General features: G+C 50.1%; 1 protein-coding gene across 2 annotated transcripts; it reads right to left on the reverse strand.

Moving 5' to 3' along the window:
- Positions 1-206: 206 nt before the first annotated feature.
- On the reverse strand, positions 207-19,180 carry SHH (sonic hedgehog signaling molecule). Of its 2 annotated transcripts, XM_038755902.1 has the most exons (4): positions 18,786-19,180; positions 11,721-11,982; positions 752-1,062; positions 207-643 (listed from the first exon to the last, which is right to left on the reverse strand). In XM_038755902.1, exons 1-4 carry the CDS (start codon positions 19,092-19,094, stop codon positions 224-226), a joined length of 1,302 nt encoding a protein of 433 aa, XP_038611830.1. In that variant the 5' UTR covers positions 19,095-19,180; the 3' UTR covers positions 207-223. The 2 variants fall into 2 exon arrangements, with proteins under 2 accessions (XP_038611830.1, XP_038611829.1); XM_038755901.1 differs by having other exon boundaries at positions 207-1,062.
- Between the last annotated feature and the right edge of the window lie 4,476 nt (positions 19,181-23,656).

Here is a 23,656-nt window from a genome sequence, read left to right on the forward strand (position 1 = left end):
TTTGGGCTGCCCTACTCCGTCTCTCTTTCCCCCCTTCTCCTCCAACTAAACGACACAACTCCCCGGGGTCTTTCAGTTCCTTAAAGTCTACTTTGGGCTGTCCTCCTCTGTCTTTTTTTTCCCCCCTCTTTCCCCCCTCCTTCTTCTTCTTCTCCACTCTGTCTTTTTTTTTTTCCTTCTTCTTCTTCTTCTTCTTCTTCATCGCGATGATGCCCCGGGGTCCTCAGCTGGCCTTGGCGGCGACGCCCAGGGGGTGCAGGGCCTCCCCGCCCAGCAGCCAGGTGCCGATCCGGTAGAGCAGCCGGGGGTACCAGTGGATGCCGTTGGCGGGGGACTCGGGGGCGGAGGGCATGAGGTCGGCCAGCAGGGCGCGGGCCAGGCGGAAGGGGGCGAAGGCCCGGTGGGCCCAGCTGTGCTCCTCGATGACGGCGTAGCAGGAGGCCAGCACCCGGTTGATGAGGATGGTGCCCTGGGCGGTGAGCGGCGCGTAGGCGCCCGACGCCTCCTCGCGCAGGGACACGCTGTGCACGGCGGCGGCCAGCAGGCGTCGCTCGCCGCCGCGCCCGGCCACCACGTAGACCCACTGGCCCGGCCGCACGCGGCTGGCGAAGAGGGCCCGGCGCGCGGCGCCCCCTGGCGGCGGCTCGGGGAGGCGGCGGCCCCCCGGCGGCGCCCCCTGGCGGCGGGGGGCGAGCGGCGCCTGCGCCCCGGGCGGCGGCTCCCGCACGTGCTCCCGCACCTGCTCCCGCACCTGCTCCCTGTCCCCGTCCCCGTCCCCGTCCCGCGACTCGTTGTGCGCCGCCACGAAGAGCAGGTGCGCCGCGGTGAGCAGCAGCCGCTCCCGCGGCTCCCGCGTCTCGATGACGTAGAAGACCTTGGTGGCGCCGTCGTCGCGGTCCAGGAAGGCGAGGAAGTCGCTGTAGAGCAGCCGGCCCTGCTCGTCGGCCGCCAGCACCCGGTCGCCGGGGCTCAGGTCCTTCACCAGCTTCGTGCCGCCCTGCTCCAGGTGCACCGTGGCCGAGCCGGGGAAGCAGCCGCCCGACTTGGCCGCCACCGAGTTCTCTGCCGGCGGAGGAGACATCCGTCAATCAATCCATCAATCCATCCACCAATCCATCAATCAATCGATCGTATTGCGCGCTTCCTGTGTGCGGAGCACTGTACTAAATATGTACGAGACATATATGCATATATGCAGGTGCTGTGCCAGGCACTGTTCTAATCAATCAATCCATCAATCAATCAATCATATTGCACGCTTACTGTGTGCAGAGCACTGTACTAAATATGTACAGACACATATACATATATACAGGTGCTGTGCCAAGCACTGTTCTAATCAATCAATCAATCCATCAATCATATTGCGCACTTACTGTGTGCGGAGCACTGTACTAAATGTGTACAGACATATATACAGGTGCTGTGCCAAGCACTGTTCTAATCAATCAATCAATCAATCAATCAATCATATTGCGCGCTTGTGTGCAGAGCACTACTAAATATGTACAGACATATGCATATATACAGGTGCTGTGCCAAGCACTGTTCTAATCAATCAATCAATCAATCAATCAATCATATTGCACGCTTCCTGTGTGCAGAGCACTGTACTAAATATGTACGAGACATATATGCATATATGCAGGTGCTGTGCCAAGCACTGTTCTAATCAATCAATCAATCGTATTGCGCGCTTACTGTGTGCAGAACACTGTACTAAATATGTACGAGACATATATGCATATATGCAGGTGCTGTGCCAAGCACTGTTCTAATCAATCAATCAATCATATTGTGCGCTTACTGTGCGCAGAACACTGTACTAAATATGTACAGACATATATGCATATATACAGGTGCTGTGCCAAGCACTGTTCTAATCAATCAATCAATCATATTGCACGCTTCCTGTGTGCAGAGCACTGTACTAAATATGTACAGACATATATACATATATACAGGTGCTGTGCCAAGCACTGTTCTAATCAATCAATCCATCAATCAATCAATCAATCAATCAATCATATTGTGCGCTTGTGTGCAGAGCACTGTACTAAATGTGTACAGACATATATACATATATACAGGTGCTGTGCCGAGCACTGTTCTAATCAATCAATCAATCAATCAATCATATTGCACGCTTCCTGTGTGCAGAGCACTGTACTAAATATGTACAGACATATATGCGTATATACAGGTGCTGTGCCAAGCACTGTTCTAATCAATCAATTCATCAATCAATCAATCATATTGTGCACTTGTGTGCAGAGCACTACTAAATATGTACAGACATATATACATATATACAGGTGCTGTGCCAAGCACTGTTCTAATCAATCAATCAATCAATCGTATTGCGCGCTTACTGTGTGCAGAGCACTGTACTAAATATGTACAGACATATATACATATACACAGGTTCTGTGCCAGGCACTGCTCTAATCAATCAATCAATCATATTGAGCACTTCCTGTGTGCAGAGCACTGTACTAAATATGTACAGACATATATACATATATACAGGTGCTGTGCCAAGCACTGTTCTAATCAATCAATCAATCCATCCATCAATCAATCGTATTGAGCGCTTCCTGTGTGCAGAGCACTGTACTAAATATGTACAGACATATATACATATATACAGATGCTGTGCCAGGCACTGTTCTAATCAATCAATCAATCCATCAATCGATCAATCGTATTGCGCACTTACTGTGTGCAGAGCACTGTACTAAATATGTACAGACATATATGCATATATGCAGAAGCTGTGCCAAGCACTGTTCTAATCAATCAATCAATCAATCAATCGATCAATCATATTGCGTGCTTACTGTGTGCAGAGCACTGTACTAAATATGTACAGACATATATACAGGTGCTGTGCCAAGCACTGTTCTAATCAATCAATCAATCCATCCATCAATCAATCAATCAATCGTATTGAGTGCTTCCTGTGTGCAGAACACTGTACTAAATATGTACAGACATATATACATATATACAGGTGCTGTGCCAAGCACTGTTCTAATCAATCAATCCATCAATCAATCAATCAATCAATCGTATTGAGTGCTTCCTGTGTGCAGAGCACTGTACTAAATATGTACAGGCATATATACATATATGCAGGTGCTGTGCCAAGCACTGTTCTAATCAATCAATCAATCAATCAATCGTATTTATTGAGCGCTTACTGTGTGCGGAGCACCGCACGTAAGCGCTTGGGAAGTCCAAGTTGGCAATAATGATAATAATGATGGCGTTTATCAAGCGCTTGCTCTGTGCCAAGCACTGTTCTAGTCAATCAATCAATCGTATTCATTGAGCACTTAACTGTGTGCAGAGCACCGCACTTAAGCGCTTGGGAAGTTCAAGTTGGCAGTAATGATAATAATGATGGCGTTTATCAAGCGCTTGCTCTGTGCCAAGCACTGTTCTAATCGATCAATCAATCAATCAATCATATTTATTAAGTGCTTACTGTGTGCAGAGCACCACACTAAGCACTTGGGAAGTCCAAGTTGGCAATAATGATAATAATGATGGCATTTATCAAGTGCTTACTCTGTGCCGAGCACTGTTCTAATCAATCAATCGTATTTATTGAGCGCTTACTGTTTGCAGAGCACCTCAATTAAGCGCTTGGGAAGTCCAAGTTGGCAATAATGATAATAATGATGGCGTTTATCAAGCGCTTACTCCGTGCCAAGCACTGTTCTAATCAATCAATCAATCAATCGTATTTATTGAGCACTTACTGTGTGCAGAGCAGCGCACTAAGCGCTTGGGAAGTCCAAGTTGGCAACATATAGAGACAGTCCCTACCCAACAGTGGGCTGACAGTCTAAAAGGGGGAGACAGAGAACAAAACCAAACATACTAACAAAATAAAATAAATAGAAGAGATATGTACAAGGAAAATAAATAAATAGAGTAATAAATATGTACAGACATATATACATATATGCAGGTGCTGTGCCAAGCACCGTTCTAATCAATCAATCAATCATATTTATTGAGCGCTTACTGTGTGCAGAGCACCACACTTAAGCGCTTGGGAAGTCCAAGTTGGCAATAATGATAATAATGATGGCATTTATCAAGCGCTTGCTCTGTGCCAAGCACTGCTCTAATCAATCAATCAATCAATCGTATTTATTGAGCGCTTACTGTGTGCAGAGCACCGCACTTAAGCGCTTGGGAAGTCCAAGTTGGCAATAATGATAATAATGATGGCATTTATCAAGCGCTTACTCTGTGCAAGCACTGTTCTAATCAATCAATCAATAGTATTTATTGAGCGCTTACTGTGTGCGGAGCACCGCACTTAAGCTCTTGGGAAGTCCAAGTTGGCAATAATGATAATAATGATGGCGTTTATCAAGCGCTTACTCCATGCCAAGCACTGTTCTAATCAATCAATCAATCAATCAATCAATCGTATTTATTGAGCTCTTACTGTGTGCAGAGCACCGCACTTAAGCGCTTGGGAAGTCCAAGTTGGCAATAATGATAATAACGATGGCATTTATCAAGCGCTTACTCTGTGCAAGCACTGTTCTAATCAATCAATCAATCGTATTTATTGAGCGCTTACTGTGTGCACAGCACCGCACTTAAGCGCTTGGGAAGTCCAAGATGGCAATAATGATAATGATGATGGTGTTTATCAAGCGCTTACTCTGTGCCAAGCACTGTTCTAATCAATCAATCATATTTATCCCGGCTCCGCCACTTGTCAGCTGTGTGACTTTGAGCAAGTCACTTAACTTCTCTGGGCCTCACTTCCCTCATCTGTAAAATGGGGATGAATCAATCAATCAATCAATCATATTTATTGAGCACTTACTGTGTGCAGAGCACTGGACTATGCGCTTGGGAAGTCCAAGTTGGCAACATATAGAGACAGTCCCTACCCAACAGTGGGCTCACAGTGGGGGAGACAGAGAACAAAACCAAACTTCCTAACAAAATAAACTAAATAGAATAGATATGTACAGTAAAGCTAGGTCAGGTGCCGGGGGGGGGGTCTAATCAATCAATCAATCGTATTCATTGAGTGCTTACTGTGTGCAGAGCACCACACTTAAGCGCTTGGGAAGTCCAAGTTGGCAATAATAATAATAATGATGGCATTAGTAATGATGGCATTTTTAGACTGTGAGTCCACTGTTGGGTAGGGACTGTCTCTATATGTTGCCATCTTGTACTTCCCAAGCGCTTAGTCCAGTGCTCTGCACACAGTAAGTGATCAATAAATATGATTGATTGATTGATTTATCAAGCGCTTACTCTGTGCCAAGCACTGTTCTAATCAATCAACTGATCAATCGTATTTATTGAGCACTTACTTTGTGCAGAGCACCGCACTTGGCGCTTGGGAAGTCCAAGTTGGCAACATATAGAGACAGTCCCTACCCAACAGTGGGCTCACAGTCTAAAAAGGGGAGACAGAGAACAAAACCAAACATACTAACAAAATAAACTAAATAGAATAGATATGTACAGTAAAGCTAGGTCAGTCGGGAGTCCCCCGAATCAATCAATCAATCAATCAATCGTATTCATTGAGCGCTTACTGTGTGCAGAGCACCACACTTAAGCGCTTGGGAAGTCCAAGTTGGCAATAATGATAATAATGATGGTATTTATCAAGCGCTTACTCTGTGCCAAGCACTGTTCTAATCAATCAACCAATCAATCGTACTTATTGAGCACTTACTGTGTGCAGAGCACTGGACTAAGCGCTTGGGAAGTACAAGTTGGCAACATATAGAGGCAGTCCCTACCCAACAGTGGGCTCACAGTCTAAAAGGGGGAGACAGAGAACAAAACCAAACATACCAACAAAATGAAATAAATAGAATAGATATGTACAAGTAAAATAAATAAATAAATAAATAAATAAATAAATAAATAAATAGAGTAATAAATATGTACAGACATATATACATATATACAGGTGCTGTGCCAAGCACTGTTCTAATCAATCAATCGTATTCATTGAGCGCTTACTGTGTCCAGAGCACCGCACTAAGCGCTTGGGAAGTCCAAGTTGGCAATAATAATAATAATGATGGCATTTATCAAGTGCTTACTCCGTGCCAAGCACTGTTCTAATCAATCAATCAATCAATCGTATTTATTGAGCACTTACTGTGTGCAGACCACTGCACTTAAGTGCTTGGGAAGTCCAAGTTGGCAATAATAATAATAATGATGGCATTTATCAAGCACTTGGTGCCAAGCACTGTTCAAATCAATCAATCAATCAATCAATCATATTTATTGAGTGCTTACTGAGTGCAGAGCACCACACTAAGCGCTTGGGAAGTCCACGTTGGCAATAATAATAATAATGATGGCATTTATCAAGCACTTGCTCCGTGCCAAGCACTGTTCTAATCAATCAATCAATCGTATTTATTGAGTGCTTACTGTGTGCACAGCACCGCACTTAAGCGCTTGGGAAGTCCAAGTTGGCAATAATAATAATAATAATGATGGCAGTTATCAAGCGCTTACTCCGTGCCAAGCACTGTTCTAATCAATCAATCAATCGTATTTATTAAGTGCTTACCGTGTGCAGAGCACCGCACTAAGCGCTTGGGAAGTCCAAGTTGGCAATAATAATAATAATGATGGCGTTCATCAAGCACTTACTCCGTGCCAAGCACTGTTCTAATCAATCCACCAATCAATCATATTTATTGAGCGCTTACTGTGTGCAGAGCACCGCACTAAGCGCTTGGTAAGTCCAAGTTGGCAATAATAGTAATAATGATGGCATTTATCAAGCACTTACTCTGTGCCAAGCACTGTTCTAATCAATATCAATCAATCAATCGTATTTATCCCGGCTCCGCCACTTGTAAGCTGTGTGGCTTTGGCCAAGTCAGTTAACTTCTCTGGACCTCAGTTCCCTCGTCTGTAAAATGGGGATGAAGACTGGGAGCCCCACGTGGGACAACCTGATTACCGTGTATCCCCCCAGTGCTTAGAACAGTGTTTTGCACATAGTAAGCGCTTAATAAATGCCATTATTATTATTATTATTATTGAGCACTTACTGTGTGCAGAGCACTGGACTAAGCACTTGGTAAGTACAAGTTGGCAACATATAGCGACAGTCCCTACCCAACAGTGGGCTCAAAGTCTAAAAGGGGGAGACAGAGAACAAAACCAAACATACTAACAAAATAAAATAAATAGAATAGATATGTACAAGTAAAATAAATAAATAAAGTAATAAATATGTACAGACATATATACATGTGCTGTGGGGAAGGGAAGGAGGTAAGATGGGGAGATGGAGAGGGGGACGAGGGGGAGAGGAAGGAAGGGGCTCAGTCTGTTCTAAGCACTGGGGAGGTTACAAGGTGATTGGGTTGTCCCACGCGGGGCTCCCAGTCTTCATCCCCATTTTACAGACGAGGGAACTGAGGCCCAGAGAAGTTAACTGACTTGGCCAAAGCCACACAGCTTACAAGTGGCGGAGCCGGGATAAATACGATTGATTGATTGATATTGATTCCCTCATTGACAGATGAGGGAACTGAGGCCCAGAGAAGTCAAGTGACTTGCCCAAAGTCACCCAGCTGACAAGGGGCGGAGCCGGGATTTGAACCCATGACCTCCGGCTCCAAAGCCCGGGCTCTTTCCACTGAGCCACGCTGCTTCTCTAATCATATAGAGACAGTCCCTACCCAACAGTGGGCTCACAGTCTAGAAGGGGGAGACAGAGAACAAGACCAAACATATTAATATAAAACAACATATAAATAAAATAAATAGAATAGATATGTACAAGTTAAATAAATAAATAAATAGAGTAATAAATATGTACAAACATATATATACATAGATACAGGTCTCGGGGGCTTCCGCGCCGTGCTCACCCCATCAGAGAAGCAGCGTGGCTCAGCGGAAAAGAGCACGGGCTTTGGAGTCAGAGGTCATGGGTTCAAATCCCGGCTCTGCCGATAGTCAGCTGTGTGACTTTGGGTAAGTCTCTCAACTTCTCTGGGCCTCAGTTACCTCGTCTGTAAAATGGGGATTAAGGCTGGGAGCGCTTTGTGGGAAAACCTGATCGCCTTGTGACCTCCCCAGCGCTTGGAACAGTGCTTTGCACATAGTAAGCGCTTAACAAATGTTATTATTATTATTATTATTATCACACCCGGGAGCCTCCCTCCCTCCCGGGCAAAGAACTCGGTGCGTGTGTGTGGTGCCCGTGCGCGGTGCCCGGGGTGAACAACGTTTTAGAGGAGTGGCAGCAACTCGACAGACACGCCGGGGAATTGGCGGAGGTGTGAAAGAGGCCGGCCTTCATCATCATCAATCGTATTTATTGAGCGCTGACTATGTGCAGAGCACTGTACTAAGCGCTTGAGAAGTACCAATTGGCAACATATAGAGACAGTCCCTACCCAACAGTGGGCTCACAGTCTAAAAGGGGGAGACAGAGAACAAAACCAAACATACTGACAAAATAAAATAAATAGAATAGATATGTACAAATAAAATAAATAGAGTAAAAAATATGTACAAGCATATATACATATATACAGGTGCTGTGGGGAAGGGAAGGAGGTAAGATGGGGGGGGATGGAGAGGGGGCGAGGGGGAGCCGGCCTTGTTTGGGCTGGCTAATTAAAACCCAATAAAGAGTCTGCATTGGCATTCCGATTACTGGAATAAACGGGAGACGCTCTTGCGAGAGAGGACACTTCCATTCATTCCCTTCCCCACTTCCCTCCTTCCTCTGTCGCGCTCTCTCCCACCCCACCCCACTATTTGCTCAGGTGCAGGAACCCCTATGTGCCAATTCACACCCATACTCTCCAAAATCCCAGGTCCTTACAGGCTCTATTTGCTCACTTTTCCAAGACACTCAAGATGTGTATTTGAATTTTAAATGGAGGAGCTTGCCCCGAGGACGGGCCGCAGCCCCTCGCTCTCTGTCTGGCTCTGTCCTGGTGACAATAATCATTCAGGCCTTCGGGGCGGAGGGGAGAGAGAAAAGAATCGGTGGCGGAGGGGGCGGGGGGAAGTGGGCACTGAACTCTTCTTTGCATTCCAATCTCCGGGATCATACTTTTGGCAAATAGAGATGGAGATAAAGAATCTTCCTGCGGGAATTATAGGGGAAGTGACAGGGGGGAGGGTTGGGGGTCCGCTAATCTTCTCATCAGTTTCTCCGTCATGAAACGAGCGTCTGACCATTCCAAACCAGCCCTAGACCCCGGTATGCGACCCCGGGCTCTTGAAAACCCGTGTAGTACAGTCACACGACCCTGCCTGACACGCACTAAATATTGCCCCCAAACCCCAAGTGTGTTCGGAATTTCAATGAGGAGCTTTTAAGTTCCTCGGAATCCTTCCTTCCCCCGTGAAAGATTCCCCCCAGCCGGATCACCGCTGTTCATCTGGGAGAGGGTTGCGAGCTTCATCCCACCCTCGGAGGGACACTTTGGAGGAGGGAGGTGGGGAACTTGTACTTCCCAAGCGCTGAGTACAGTGCTCTGCGCACAGTAAGCGCTCAATAAATACGATTGATTGATTGATTGATTGATTGACTGATTGAAATACAGGGCGGCGAGGGGAGGGGGAGAGAGATGGAATAAAGGGTGGTGGGGCTTTTCCCTCTTCAACCAGAGGTCCCAGCGTGGCTTGGGAACGATTTATCTCTCCCGCAGGTGCCTCTCCCCAGCCCCCAAATTCCCCACCGGTCTCCCTCCTTCCCTCCCTCTTCCCCCAATTTCCAACAGAGTGTTCCCTGAGAGTTTCCGGCTTCCACCCTCCCCTCCGCCTCCCAAATGAGATTCCCAGCGTCCCTCTGGACAAGAAACGTGTCTACCAACTTTGTTGTACTCTCCCAAGCGCTTACTACAGTGCTCTGCGCACAGTAAGTGCTCAGTAAGTACCCTTCTTTGATTGATTCTCTTTCCTGAGGAGCTTATCCCCGTGAAATAGATTTCCCCCTTTTCTGTTGCTGCGGAGAGCCCATTATTTTCTCTTGCCACTAAGTGTTTCTTGACACTTCTAAAGTGTCTCTCGACTAAAAGATGCCATGAAAACAGAGTTTAGGAACCAGCGACCGAAGCGGGGCGGTGGAGGAAACATCCCCTCCGGAATTCACTGTGAACCGTTTCGCTAAACGCGCCAATTAATGCTGAGAGATGAAGGGACTTCAACCGATTCGGCACTATCGAGGGGCAGGGTTAGAGTCAGGATTTTCATCCCCCGCCTCTCTTCTTCCTAGTTATTCCTTGTCTGCAACAGTATGTGGCGTTGCAAGCCCAGGAAAAAGAAGGAAGGAAGAACCTTCACCCGGGGACATACCACAAGATGAAATCAACTTTCTTGGCCCGCACCCCCGGCAGTAGGTAATTCTAGCCGGGCTAATAATAATAATAGCGGCTTCCGAGCGTGCGGCCATCCAGATGTTTGGAAGCGGGGCCTGTAGTGTTTATTGCGCGCCTAGCAGGGCTGTTCTTGGAAGCGGGGCCTGTAGTGTTTATTGCGCGCCTAGCAGGGCTGTTCTGTTTATATAGTTAGTTTAAAATCCACAGGCGCGCAGCGGTGGGTTGATAGAAACTCTAGCGAGCACCGACCTTGGATCCTGGGGTCTGTCTATGGGCAGGGGAATTATTGATTCGGGGTGGGTGGGGGGGCGCAACCTCTACGTCCCCCTCTCCATCCCCCCCATCTTACCTCCTTCCCTTCCCCATAGCACCTGTATATATGTTTGTACATATTTATTACTCTATTTATTTATTTATTTTACTTGTACATATCTATTTATTTTATTTTGTTAGTATGTTTGGTTTTGTTCTCTGTCTCCCCCTTTTAGACTGCGAACCCACCGTTGGGTAGGGACTGTCTCTATATGTTGCCAACTTGGACTTCCCAAGCGCTTAGTCCAGTGCTCTGCACACAGTAAGCGCTCCATAAATACGATTGATTGATTGATTGATTGATTGATAAAATCAACCAGAAAGGGCCCCGGGCGAAGACTCCAGTCTGACCCTCTCGCCTCGCCCGGCGGCGGTGGTAGAGGGTGGTTAGCGGCCTGATTTCCTGCCCAGGAAAAGCCCTCGGAGTCCCCGGGCCCTCTCAGCAGCCTCTGCAATCAATCAATCAATCGACCGATCGTACTTATTGAGCGCTTACTGTGTGCAGAGCACTGTACTAAGCGCTTGGGAAGTACAAGTTGGCAACATACAGAGACAGTCCCTACCCAACAGTGCAGGGGAGGACACCCCCGTCCCATCCACGGTTCGTGTCCCATTTGGGAAAGGCCCGGGAAGGCCCGGTCTGAGCCCGGCATTCACAGCGGAGGCCAAGAGGCAAGCGAGACCCCATCTCCACCGGGTTTGGGAGTCAAGGGGCGTGGGTTCTAATCCCGCCTCCGCCACTTGTCTGCTGTGCGATCCCGGGCAAGCCACTGAACCTCCCTGTGCCTGCCTCCTCATCTGCGAAATGGGAGTGAGGACTGTGAGCCCCACGTGGGACACCCTGATGACCTTTCATCCACCCCGGCGCTTAGAACAGTGCTGGGCACGTAGTAAGCGCTCAACATATACCATCATCATTATTATTCTGATTATTCCTTCTGCGGGGGGCACCGGCCACCAAAAAGGAGGGGGGTGGGGATTGTCGCCTCCGGGGAGGACGGGGACGGAGAGACCTCCCCCCTGCCCCCTTACCGGCTTTGACGGAGCAGTGGATGTGGGCTTTGGACTCGTAGTAGACCCAGTCGAAGCCGGCCTCCACGGCGAGGCGGGCCAGCATGCCGTACTTGCTGCGGTCGCGGTCGGAGGTGGTGATGTCCACGGCGCGGCCTTCGTAATGCAGCGACTCCTCCGAGTGGTGGCCGTCCTCGTCCCAGCCCTCCGTCACCCGCAGCTTCACCCCGGGCCACTGGTTCATCACCGAGATGGCCAGGGCGTTCAATTTGTCCTTGCAGCGCTGCAGAAACAAGGGGGCGGGAGACAGGCAGGGATGGGCTCTCTTCATTGCCGTACTGCACTTCCCAAGCGCTTACCACAGTGCACACAGTGAACTCAATAAATAATAATAAGGACGGCATTTATTAAGCGCTTACTCTGTGCAAAGCACTGGTCTAAGCGCTGGGGAGGTTGCAAGGTGATCATGTTGCCCCACATGGGGCTCCCAGTCTTCATCCCCATTTTCCAGATGAGGTAACTGAGGCCCAGAGAAGTGAAGTGACTTGCCCAAAGTCACACGGCTGACAGTTGGCGGAGCTGGGCTATGAACCCATGACCTCTGACTCCAAAGCCCAGGCTCTTTCCACTGAGCCACGCTGCTTCTCTAAATGCGGCTGAATGAATGACTAGGGGGGTGGGTACCCCCGTTAACATCTAGACGACGGCCGATCCCCGCACTTAGGGAAGCAGCGTGGCTCGGTGGAAAGAGCCCGGGCTGTGGAGTCGGAGGTCACGGGTTCAAATTCCGCCTCCGCCAATCGTCAGCTGTGTGACTTTGGGCAAGTCACTCCACCTCTCTGTGCCTCAGCTCCCTCATCAGTAAAATGGGGATTAAAACTGTGAGTCCCCCCCGTGGGACAACCTGAGCACCTTGTAACCTCCCCAGCGCTTAGAACAGTGCTTTGCACATAGTAATCGCTTAATAAATGCCATTATTATTATTGTTATTATTACTTCCCGGGGGATTCATCCCTGGCCCGCACCCTTGTAAATTGCGCCTTCCATGGACAACGCTAACCCCTTCCCACCCCTAAATCGCACACCCTCAATACGCGCCCCCTCCCCCCACTCTCTGCGAAGCGCAAAGACCGCAGAGGGGAGAAGATCCCGTAGCAGCGGGTAAAGTTGGAAGGGAGCTGGGGGTGCATGGGGGGACCCCTGCGTGCAGGATGGGGGGGGGACCTGGGATCCTGTCCCACTCGGGGCAGGACCTAAACATCCAACCCCTGCTCGGTTCTCGCAATGTGGCAAGCCTGTGGGGTGATGGATAAGGGGAGCGGGTTCGGTGGCTTCGGGGGGCAAGGGGGATGTGGGGACCCTTTCCCTTTCCACCGGCAGCTGCGGGAGCGCCGGTCGCGCTAGCGCACTGGGGATAGCGGCAGTTTGTTTAAGAAATTTAAACTCAGCGCCCCAGTTTTCTCCTTCCGCGGGGAAACGCTTCTGAGCCCTCTCACGCTGGCCAGGTTCCCCATCCACCAGCTCTACCTTGGTCTGCCCCAGACTGCTCTTACTCCAAGCATCTGGGAGAGACCCTGGGACCCCCAGGAAATAACTCTTTCCCTGGCCTCCTCCCAATCATAAGGTTTCGGCTGGGTCCTACCAGAGTCCTGGGCCCAGAAACTGCGTTACAGGATTTTGAAAATTACAGGACCTGTTGCTTGGAGAGGAAAAGCGACCACTTATCCCATTCCCTTCCCCTTTCCCTCCCCTCAAGGCCCCCTACCCACAATCCTCACTCCCACTAGCCCGAGGTTAAAAAAAAGAACCCCAATCCTCACTCCCACTAGCCCGAGGTTAAAAAAAAGAACCCCAAAAAACAACAGAGGGGGGAGTGAGCTGATAGCAAAGGGGTTTTTTTGTATTTTTTTTTTTAGAAGCAAAAGCAATCAGGTGAGTTATAATTTTCAATATGGGCTAGGGCTGGAATAACAAACATTCTTTATCTGGAGGGCCACATTCTTTTTACTCCATGGAGTTCTTTTCTGCCTGGGTTTTCTGCGGTCTGATTGTGTTTCTTGTTTTCTTTAACCTGTTCCCTTCCTCCTCTCTTGTTTCCTTGGCCAGAGTTAGAATGGTGTCCGGCTGGGTTGGAGAAGCAAACCTAAGAGGTTAAGTGTGTGTGTGAAGACAGAGAGAGAGAGAGAGAAAGAGAGAGAAAGAGAGAGGGAGGGAGGGAAGGGGGGTGGGGTGTGTGTGTATGTGTGTGTGTGTAGCAGATAGGGAGAAGGATGGAGGTGGGGGGTGGGAGAGAGGAGTGAAGGGAAGAAGCAGGGCAGGGGCAGGTTGCCTAGGTTATTGCCTTCCCGCCTCAGCTCTATAGACTCTTCCTGGTGAAAAACATTTCATTTTAGGGTGGGGGGAGTGAATGGGGGCGTTTCTGAATCTAGAAGTATCAGGAGTGGCCTCTTACTTCCATGAGACTTTAAGACACCTGATAGGGAAAACGCCAAGTTGGGTAGAGGTGGGGAAGGGGAAAACGGTTTTGGCCTAGAGGTATCACCCCTTATAACTGGGGAAGAGCAGGAGGGAGAGAGAACTGAAAGCTGCTGCTTCTATGACTGTAAGCTCCTTGTGGTCAGGGAAGATGTTTTGTGCTTCTTTTGTACTTTCCCAAGCGCTTAGTACGGCATCTAGTAGGTGCTCAATAAATACCATGACTCTTACTACCTCTGCCAGGACATGATCCGTCTTATCCAGGGCAGGTCTCCCCAAGGCAGTACCAATATGTAAAATCGCACACCACAAAGGGCCCTCTGACAGCACCAAGTGGACGGGGGCAAGGTGAAAGGGGAGGAGAGACAGACAGACCGACAGACAGGAGAAGGAGAAAGGAGAGAAGCCCCAGCTCATACTATTCCCGCTGCATTACTTCTGAGGGGACGTGACATGATTGCTTAACAGGAAAAGTTCACTTGTGTGTTTGGCAGCAATAAAAACGGCAATATAGTTATGGGAGTTAAACATAAAACAAAACAAAACAAAAAAAACACCAGAAAGCAGGCCACTGCTCGTTTTGGGTGAGGTCATTAGAAGGATGCATCGCAGTTAGGTGAAAATCAATCACCGACCAGAGATGGTTTATAGCTGAGGTGGGAGAGGGGGAAATAAGATTAAATTCAGAACCCCCCCATCCACCCCTCCCCCACGAATTCACCCCAAAGCTCATCTCCTCCACATTCAGTCCCTCCTCCCTTGCCTTCTTCCTTGTAGGAAACTACAAGGAAAGTGAAACATTAAACAGTCTCAGGGACAACAATGAAAGGAGGGAGAGCTATCCAAGGCCGCGTCCCTCGGAAATTAAGAAATCCACACGGAGGAAGACGGCAGTGAGGACTGAGACACGCACGTTCACACACAAACACAGACACACACACACACACACACACACAGACAGATAGAGAGAGAGAGATCTTGCTTTTAGCTTTCCGGCTTTCCTCCGGATCTTCCCCTCCCCCGTCTCAGTGTATCAGCAGAAATTCTTTCTGGCAAAAGGAAGTTACCACCTCCTCGTTGAAGGGCTCTCTCCTCTATACCGGCTGAGCTGGATTGTCAGAGTCAAAAGCCGTGAAGCCCAGACTATTTATTAATTCATTGGGTCGTGTGCCACGAATCAAGCCCAATTCTGTTCAGCCACCGTGAAGCCCAGCAGGGCTGCCTCGGCGCAGGCTTTTGTGTTGGCGGAGGCAAAGTTGTTCAACAAGACCCCTTTCTCTGCCAAGCTCCCTAATCTCTTCACAAATGAATCGCTCGGAGGAAGCACTTAGCAGGTACCTGTCACTATAAACAGCCGGGTGGGCTTCGCCCTATACCCAAACCCCCCAACCCTATCAATCCTGCTCCCCCTCTGCCTCTCCCACCCCCCAAATAACAGGAAGCACATTTTTTTAATGTGTCGGCTTCATTTCCCTCCCCACCCCCGGACACCCCCCTCCGACCCCCACTTGTTTATTGTCACCTCAAAGTTTGGACCTGCCCTGCCCGAGCCTGAACACGTGTATGTGTGCGGGTGCGCGTTTCTCTCTTCCCTCCAGTTAATATTAACCAGCAGCTAATGCATTCAAGAACTGCCCTGAAAGTTTAACAGTTCCATTCGGGGAAGATCTGGCCATGGTTGAAGGACTTGTGAAGCAGTCACAGAGAGGAGAAAAAAAAAAAAAGCCATGCATTTGAGAGCAGGACGCGGGGTTATAACCGGGAGGAAACACGTTACAGGCTGAGTCAGAGGCCTGGACGACCCTGAAGACTACAGGGCGTTTCTTTACCTTTGAGGCAATCCCGCCCCTCAATTCTCCACCTCTGGATCATTAAGATCCAATGTCCCTTGTCCTTCCCTCCAACACACACACTTTCTCACACACAGACGTGAGTGTACAGAGGGTTCTTTACGGAGAGGGGGCACGAATCTGATTTCTAGCTCTTCTCCCCCCTTCCTAAGACGGTGCAGTTTTACGCGTCTGCTGTCACCCACTCTACCACCCCAACCCCCCCAACTCCTTTGTGCTGGAGACGGGAATAGTCACTGAAGTGGGGGGACGACACTATGTGTTTTCGTCCCCTCGTCTGAGGGAAGTTGACAGAAGGTCAGAAGTTCAAATGCTGCCCGCTAATGCAGCCAGAGTGGCAATCCGTGGAGCAGGCACAGCGTTGAATTCCCAGGGAAGGGCAGCAACGCAGGGAGGGGAGAGGGGAGAGAGAAAGAGACCCACCAGCAACCCCGAGGCTGCAGTGAAGGACGATTGAATGAATGAAGGAGAAAGAAGACACACTTACACTCCCGCTACAACATACGCTGCGGCCTTTCTCTCCAACCGTTCACCCGGCTCTTTGAATTACCACACCTCTGCCCCCCGCTTTCCTTCTTGTCCTCCCCATCTGAGTTTTATTTAATCCTATTGCCGCTGTTATTTTGTTAATTCACGGGGGGGAAGGGGGGATTCTACGGGAGTGGAGGAGATAAATACCTTCTCCCGCCCCGCCCCCATCCCCTCCCGGGTGTCAGCAGCAGTAGCAGCCACAGCAGTAGCAGCAGCAGCAGCAGCAGCAGCCGCCTCCTCCTCAGCCTCCGCCGTATCGAAAAGGATACGAACTGAAACCCTAGCCGTCGCGATCGATAAAGGAGGAGTAAGTGGAGCTGAAAATGCGTCTGACTCGGTGCTCAGCTCCGCGGGCTCGCAGCTCCCGGAGCGTTTGGCGGGGCTGACCGAGGGGCTCCAAGAGGAGAAGCCGGGGGGCGGGTGGGGGGACCGTCTGGGGCCGGGGGTCTCTCCCTCTCGGACAGCCATCCGGAAAACCGTTCCCAGACTCCCCCTCGCCTTTTCCCTGCTCGGTTTTCCAGGATGGAAAACTCCCTCCCCACGCAGCCATCGCCTCGCGCGCTGTGGCCTGTGCTGATTTAATTGAGGCCCAGGCGCGCGTCGACGCTCCCTAGGTACAGTAAGATTTAAGGTGGGCGGGGAGAGATGCTGGAGGAAGTGGACCCAAAACACACACACACACACCTTTACACCTAGACTCTCATCCTCCCCTGTTGGGTAGGGACTGTCTCTATATGTTGCCAATTTGTACTTCCCAAGCGCTTAGTACAGTGCTCTGCACATAGTAAGCGCTCAATAAATACGATTGATGATGATGATCCCCCCCTCCCTCCATCCTGAAACACCTCTCAAAACGCCCAACCACGTCCCCCTCCTTTCCCTCCCCCAAAGCAAATCAGGTCAAAGAATAGAGGGAGTGGGGAAAACACAGTCGCCCCTGGACCCCTTTCCTCTCCCACCCGGTGGCTTCTCCAGCAGCATCGCCGCTCCCCGGCGCAAAGGTGGGACTTGGTATTTTAATAGGGCACCGCCAGGGATGCTGACCTACATCGGCAGGAAACCCATTTTCCACATTTAGTCGTCGCTTAGAGATCCAGGGAGTTTCAGAAACTCCGGCACTGCGAGCGGATTCGCTGCCCAGACCACTCGGGAGGGGGAGGGGACCAAGGGAATGTTTGTTTTGCGCTTTAAAAAAAATGCCTAAAATGGTTCCGCATTCCATCTATTCTCCTTCTCCCCGTTCCTCACCCCGCTTCCAATATTTATTCGGTTGTAATTCTGGTTCCATCTGATTTAAAACTGGCGCGATGCAGTGGTAATAAGTTGTAAGCCCCCACCCCCACCCCCCGACACACACCAACACCAACACACACACACACACACGACGGAGGTACCCGGGGCACCCGGAGTGAGAGAAAGAGAGAGCTAGAGCATCCTTAAAGAAATATCAATATATTCACGCTCGGACGAGCACCATTGCAAATGATGGGATTGCAAGGCAAGCTATGTAATGCAGAAACGGCAGAGTAATAGCCGCCGCCGCCTTTTGTGAGGTCAGTTGCCCTCCCCCCCACCTCAGTTTACCGAATTAAGAATTCGTCGGGGGCTAAGTGAGAAGGTGGTGCGGTGGGATGGATTGAGAAATCATGGTGATTGAATAGAGGAAAACTCTTTGAGATTTAAGAGCCGGTGTCCAGGGCCGCCTCCGTAATCTGGGGGTTGGGTGGGTTGATGGTCACTTGGGGGGGGGGGTTCCCCACCACCCTCTCTACCTACTCTCCTCCTCACCCCTCCGGCAACACCCCGAATCCATCTCAGGATGTCCTACCCCCGAAAAGCTAAGCAAGCCCTGTCCTCCAAGGTGCAGGGAAATGACGGGCCGGAACAGGACTGAGGAATATCACACCAGCAAAATAAAAACAAAATCAATGCAGTCAGAGCAGAGCGTCCCCTTCGAGCCTACCGCTCCCCACCGCCTCGCAAACTTCTCAGGGTGCACACGGAAAACACAGCAGTGGAAGGAGAAAAAGAAGAAGAGGGTGGATTGGAGAGGATAGGGGAGGGGAGCGAAGGTGGGGAGGGAAGGAAGAAGGAGGCTACCTTTCAATCAGACTAAAAACAGAGGCTCGGTTTGGGATAGCTGCGTTACACGTTTTCTTTTCTGGTCTTTTCTCTCTCTCTCGCTCTTTTTTTTTTAAAGAAACACAAATGCCACAACGCAGGCTTCTACCTGAGTCATCAGCCGATCCGCTCCCGTGTTCTCTTCATCCTTAAATATAATGTCAGGGTTGTAATTGGGGGTGAGTTCTTTAAATCGCTCGGAGTTTCTGGTGATCTTCCCTTCGTATCTTCCACTGGCCCCTAGGGTCTTCTCTGCCACATTGGGGATAAACTGCTTGTAGGCTAAAGGGGTCAGCTTTTTGGGGTGTCTCCTCTTCCCAAACCCCCTGCCGGGTCCGCACGCCAGTCCCGAGGAGATCAAAAGAGCCGAGGAGAGGACCAGCAGTAGAAATCTCGCCAGCAGTAGCATCTCGTCCATTGAATCCAGTTACTTCAAAGCTCCGTGTGTGTGTGCGTGTGTGTGTGTGTGTGTATGTCTGGCTGTCTCCCTGGATCGCTCTCCTCTCCTCTTTTCCCTCTCTCTCTTTCCCTCTCTCTCTCTCTCTCGTTCTCTTTCCCTCTCTCTGCTTTACGCCCTCGCCCGCTTACTGATTCCTTCAACTATCCACCGATCCCTATCGAGACAGGTGCTGAAATGGCAGGCTGTAGGTCGCTGATAACGGAACACATCGGAGTTGGGTCGCGAGAAAGCAATCAAGAGACAAAAAGAGGCTGATTTTAATGGTAGCAAGCCTAGAGACGCTTGTGAGAGAAGCCTGCCTTTAGTACTATATTATAGCTGGCAGCGCCAGTATCTGATTGGCCAATGCGAGACAAGCTAGTCTTCTGATGTTTTAACCCTCAAAAAGGCAACAACATTTTGCTGCTGCTGCTTTACTTTCACCTGAAGGCTCGAAGGAAACACACACACACACACACACACACACCCCAGAAAAAGGGGGGGGGTGGGGTGGAGACTGCTTTCTTGGGATAACATCAATTACATGCTGTTAAAACACACACACAGACACACACACACACACACACACAAACTTTCTTGGGAATGGCAAATTTGTCAGCCGCAGAGTAACAGATGCTCCTGTAAGACAGGCTTTCAGGCAAGCTGAATGAAACTCAAGTTTTTAAAGGTCTTTTTTTTTTGGTAAAAATCAAAGTTTGATCAACAAATGAGTTTGCAATAAAAACTTTCTGTCTAGAACCTACTCATCCCTCCCACACACCCTCCCTCCCAAATCCCCAATAAACCAATATATTTTAGTAACTCTATCAAGAGACTAGAATCTACTACTTTATATTTTTTAATAACAAAGAATTGTGCATAGAACCTAATCAAGCTCCAGTTTGAACAGGGGAGAAGTGTGATCTGTACCTAAACCCGATTTCTGCGCAAAACAGCCTCCTCCCAAGGACTTTTAGGCGGGGCACTGGCAATCGACAAAATACACACGTACATTTTTTAAAATTACATATGTTAAAAAGTAACTGAAAAGACCACGGGGTCGGGGTTGCAGATGAACAGTCTTGACCTCCTTTTGGAAGTTAGTCCCAAGAAACTGAAACTTTCTTCTTGGGTGCTATGTGGTGTGTGTATAGTCAGAAGTGTATGTGTGTGTGAGTGTGTGTGAGTGTGTGTGTGTGTGTGTGTGTGTCGGGTATTCCGTCCTGAAGTGCAGCAGATCGATCCGGGCAAAGTGCAGGAGTAGGGAAAGGGTGGAGAGGAGTTTAATGTTAAATTAATAGTGCGAGTTCTCTTTCTCCCTCTGTCTCTTTCTCTGTGTCTCTCTTGCTCTCTCTTTTTCTGCACCTCTGAGTCTCTGTCTTTGCCTTCTTCCCTCCACCAAAGTGATGTCTTTACTACCAAAGCTAAGCTTCCAGGGTTGCACTTCACACCCAAAATGTTGAGAGATTCCCTGATCGCTGGGAGGTGGACTGAGGGTCGGGTTGGACCCCAAATCGGGGTCTCTCTGGACACACACACGCCACACACACACACACACACACACACACACGTCCTCTTGGTCTGGGTTTCAAGGAAACTGCAGGAGCTCAAAAACTTTTCAGAGCCCTTTTCTCTCCTTTCCCTCTCAGGTAAAACAGGATGGGTATCCCAAGAAGGGGACATCTTCTCAAGTCCGCTCCTTCCCCCGTCTTGGCCGCCTCTTCTCCTTACCTTCCCTCTCTGGGGCCAGTTTGGAGTGGTATTTGCTAAGCGCTTATTATGTCCCGAACACTGCACTAAGCACTGGGACGGATATAATGCAATCAGATCCGGACCAGTCCCTGTCCCAGCACTGGGCACGGTCTGGGGTCCGGCCAGAGATGGGGTCCGGTGTTGTTCGGTGGAGTTGAAAAATTGCTTGAGCCTCCTTCTCCTCCTCTTCCTCCTCCTCCTCCTCTTTCTCTCCTTCCTCCCCTCCTCCCAACCCCAGACGACATAGGGAGAAATCCGGGAAGTCGCGGCGTTTCTGGGTGACCACTAACGTTTCCTTTAGCCATCAACTTTCCTAGGAGAGTTTGAGGGGAGACTGGACCCCCCCTTCCCCAACTCCACGGTATTATTGGGGTTGAGCCATTTAAGAGACACCTTTCCCCCCTGCCCGAAGATGGACGTGGAACCCTGCTGTATTGTATTCCCTCAAACGCTTAGTACAATGCTCTGCACATAGTAAGCGCTTAGTAAATACCATCTATGATGATAAGGATGGCGATGACGCACGTCTCCTCTCCCCAGATTCCTCTCCCTCACTTTTGGGGGGCTTATATAAAGAAAACCAAAACGACCAACAACCCCTCACCTCCACCCCCGGCCGAGTCGTGTCTTTTGTTCATAGTCCCCTCTCCGGGTGCTGAGCCCCGGGACCCCGGGCTGACACTTTCGCGCCCAACCAAGAGCCAATCCTCCGGTGGGTGGGAGGGTACTCGGTGTTTTTGCGGCCTGCCCAGGGCGGGGGTGAAGTGGGTCTGTGTGCATGCGTGTATTGGTCTGCCTGCGGGTGGGTGCGTGATAGTCAGCCTGGGCACGCGTGCAGGCGCCAAAACAGCCACAAGAAACCACCAGCGCCCTGCAAAGGAGTGCCTGCCCGTTTGATGTGGTTACCTTGTGCAGCACGTGCTGCTGTAATGAGCAAAGAGTGCCAGGGTACAAGAGGGGATCCTGATGGTGCGGGGCATCGCACAGCTCTGGAGCCCGCCCTGGCCACGCAACGCTCCTCCGCCTCTCGCCTCCCACCTCCTCTCCATCCCCCCCACCCCCAGGCTGATAATAATAATGTTGGCATTTCTTAAGCGCTTACTATATTCCACGCACTGCTCTAAGCGCTGGGGGGGCATACAAGGTAATCAAGGTTGTCCCACGTGGGGCTCACAGTCTTAATCCCCATTTTCAGATGAGGTAACCGAGAGAAGTTAAGGGACTTGCCCAAAATCACACAGCTGACAAGTGGCGGAGCCGGGATTAGAACCCATGACCTCTGACTCTCAAGCTCAGGCTCTTTCCACTGAGCCACGCTGCTGATCACGGGACACTCTGGCCAGGACCCTGGCGTCCACGGCAATGAAGGGGGAAAGGACAGAGTCGCCGGGGGAAATTCTCATTAGCCAGACTGGCATATGTACAAAGCAGTCAACCAAAGATTAACCAGGTGAGGAAACGCAGAGGACGAACTCATTAAGCCAAGTAATAAATGTACGTTAACTATATAGAGAGAGATATTATCTGTCTATCTATCTGTCTATCTGTCTATCTCTCTATCTATCCATCTATCTACCTATCTATCTACTTATCTATCTATTCTACATAATATATATCCCTCAGAAGGTGGTTGTTTTTTTAAAGTAGGGAGTCCCGAACCAGTCTGGTCTCAAGTCAGAAGTGAAAGATAGCAGAGCTGGGCAGTTTGGAAACGGACGGGGTCAGTTGGGCGGCCGGGGGCTGGGCCAAGCCTCCCAACCCCTCCTCGAGGGGCACAGCCCGAAACCCAGGACGACGGATTTGGAGGTTTTAAAGGAAGATGTGAAAAGTCCAATAAACCTCAGCAACCGAGGTCCTCTTTGGAGGGTTCACCTCCGTGTTTATATATATATAATATTTTAATAAGAAGCAGCATGGCTGAGAAGCAGCATGGCTCAGTGGAAAGAGCACGGGCTTTGGAGTCAGAGGTCATGGGTTCAAATCCCAGCTCCGCCAGTTGTCAGCTGTGTGACTTTGGGCAAGTCACTTAACTTCTCTGGGCCTCAGTTACCTCATCTGTAAAATGGGGATTGAGACTGTGAGCCCCACGTGGGACAACCTGATCACCTTGTAACCCCCCCAGCGCCTAGAACAGTGCTTTGCCCATAGTAAGCGCTTAATAAATGCTACTATTATTATTTTAATATAAAATTAAGGTGGGTCCAGTTGTCTGGGAAACCTGAGGCTGCAGGAGAAGGGATCTTTGTCAGGGCGCTGGGGATGGAGCTGGGCTGAGGGTGGCAGCCTCTCCCTCCCTTCCCTCATCTGTCTCTGTGTCTGTGTCTCTCTCCTCCTCCCTGCTCCCTTCCCACCTACCTCTGGCCCCTGCCCCGCCAGCCCCAGGAGTTCCCGATGTCCAGCCCGCTCTCCCTCCCCTCCCTCATCTGTCTCTGTGTCTGTGTCTGTGTCTGTGTCTCTCTCCTCCTCCCTGCTCCCTTCCCACCTACCTCTGGCCCCAGCCCCGCCAGCCCCAGGAGTTCCCGATGTCCAGGCCTCCGTCCTCAGCCTCTGAGAAGCGGTTTGGCTGAGCCGGCTTCCCTCTGGCTTCTGCCCCCTGCCCGGTGACCCCGAGGGCACTTTTCTTGGCCCACCGGGGCCCCCGGGCCCGGGCAGCTCCCTCGCCTCTCTTCCAGCCCCAGACACTAGATGGCGCCCTCACTCTGCCTTCAGAGCCCAGCGCGCCCTGCCACCTCCCCACTCTCATTTGGCCCCCTGGGCCCCTGCTGCTTAGGAGGCCTGGGGGACCAGAA

The sequence above is a fragment of the Tachyglossus aculeatus genome, chromosome 13 (assembly GCF_015852505.1).
Source record: "Tachyglossus aculeatus isolate mTacAcu1 chromosome 13, mTacAcu1.pri, whole genome shotgun sequence".
NCBI lineage: Eukaryota > Metazoa > Chordata > Mammalia > Monotremata > Tachyglossidae > Tachyglossus > Tachyglossus aculeatus.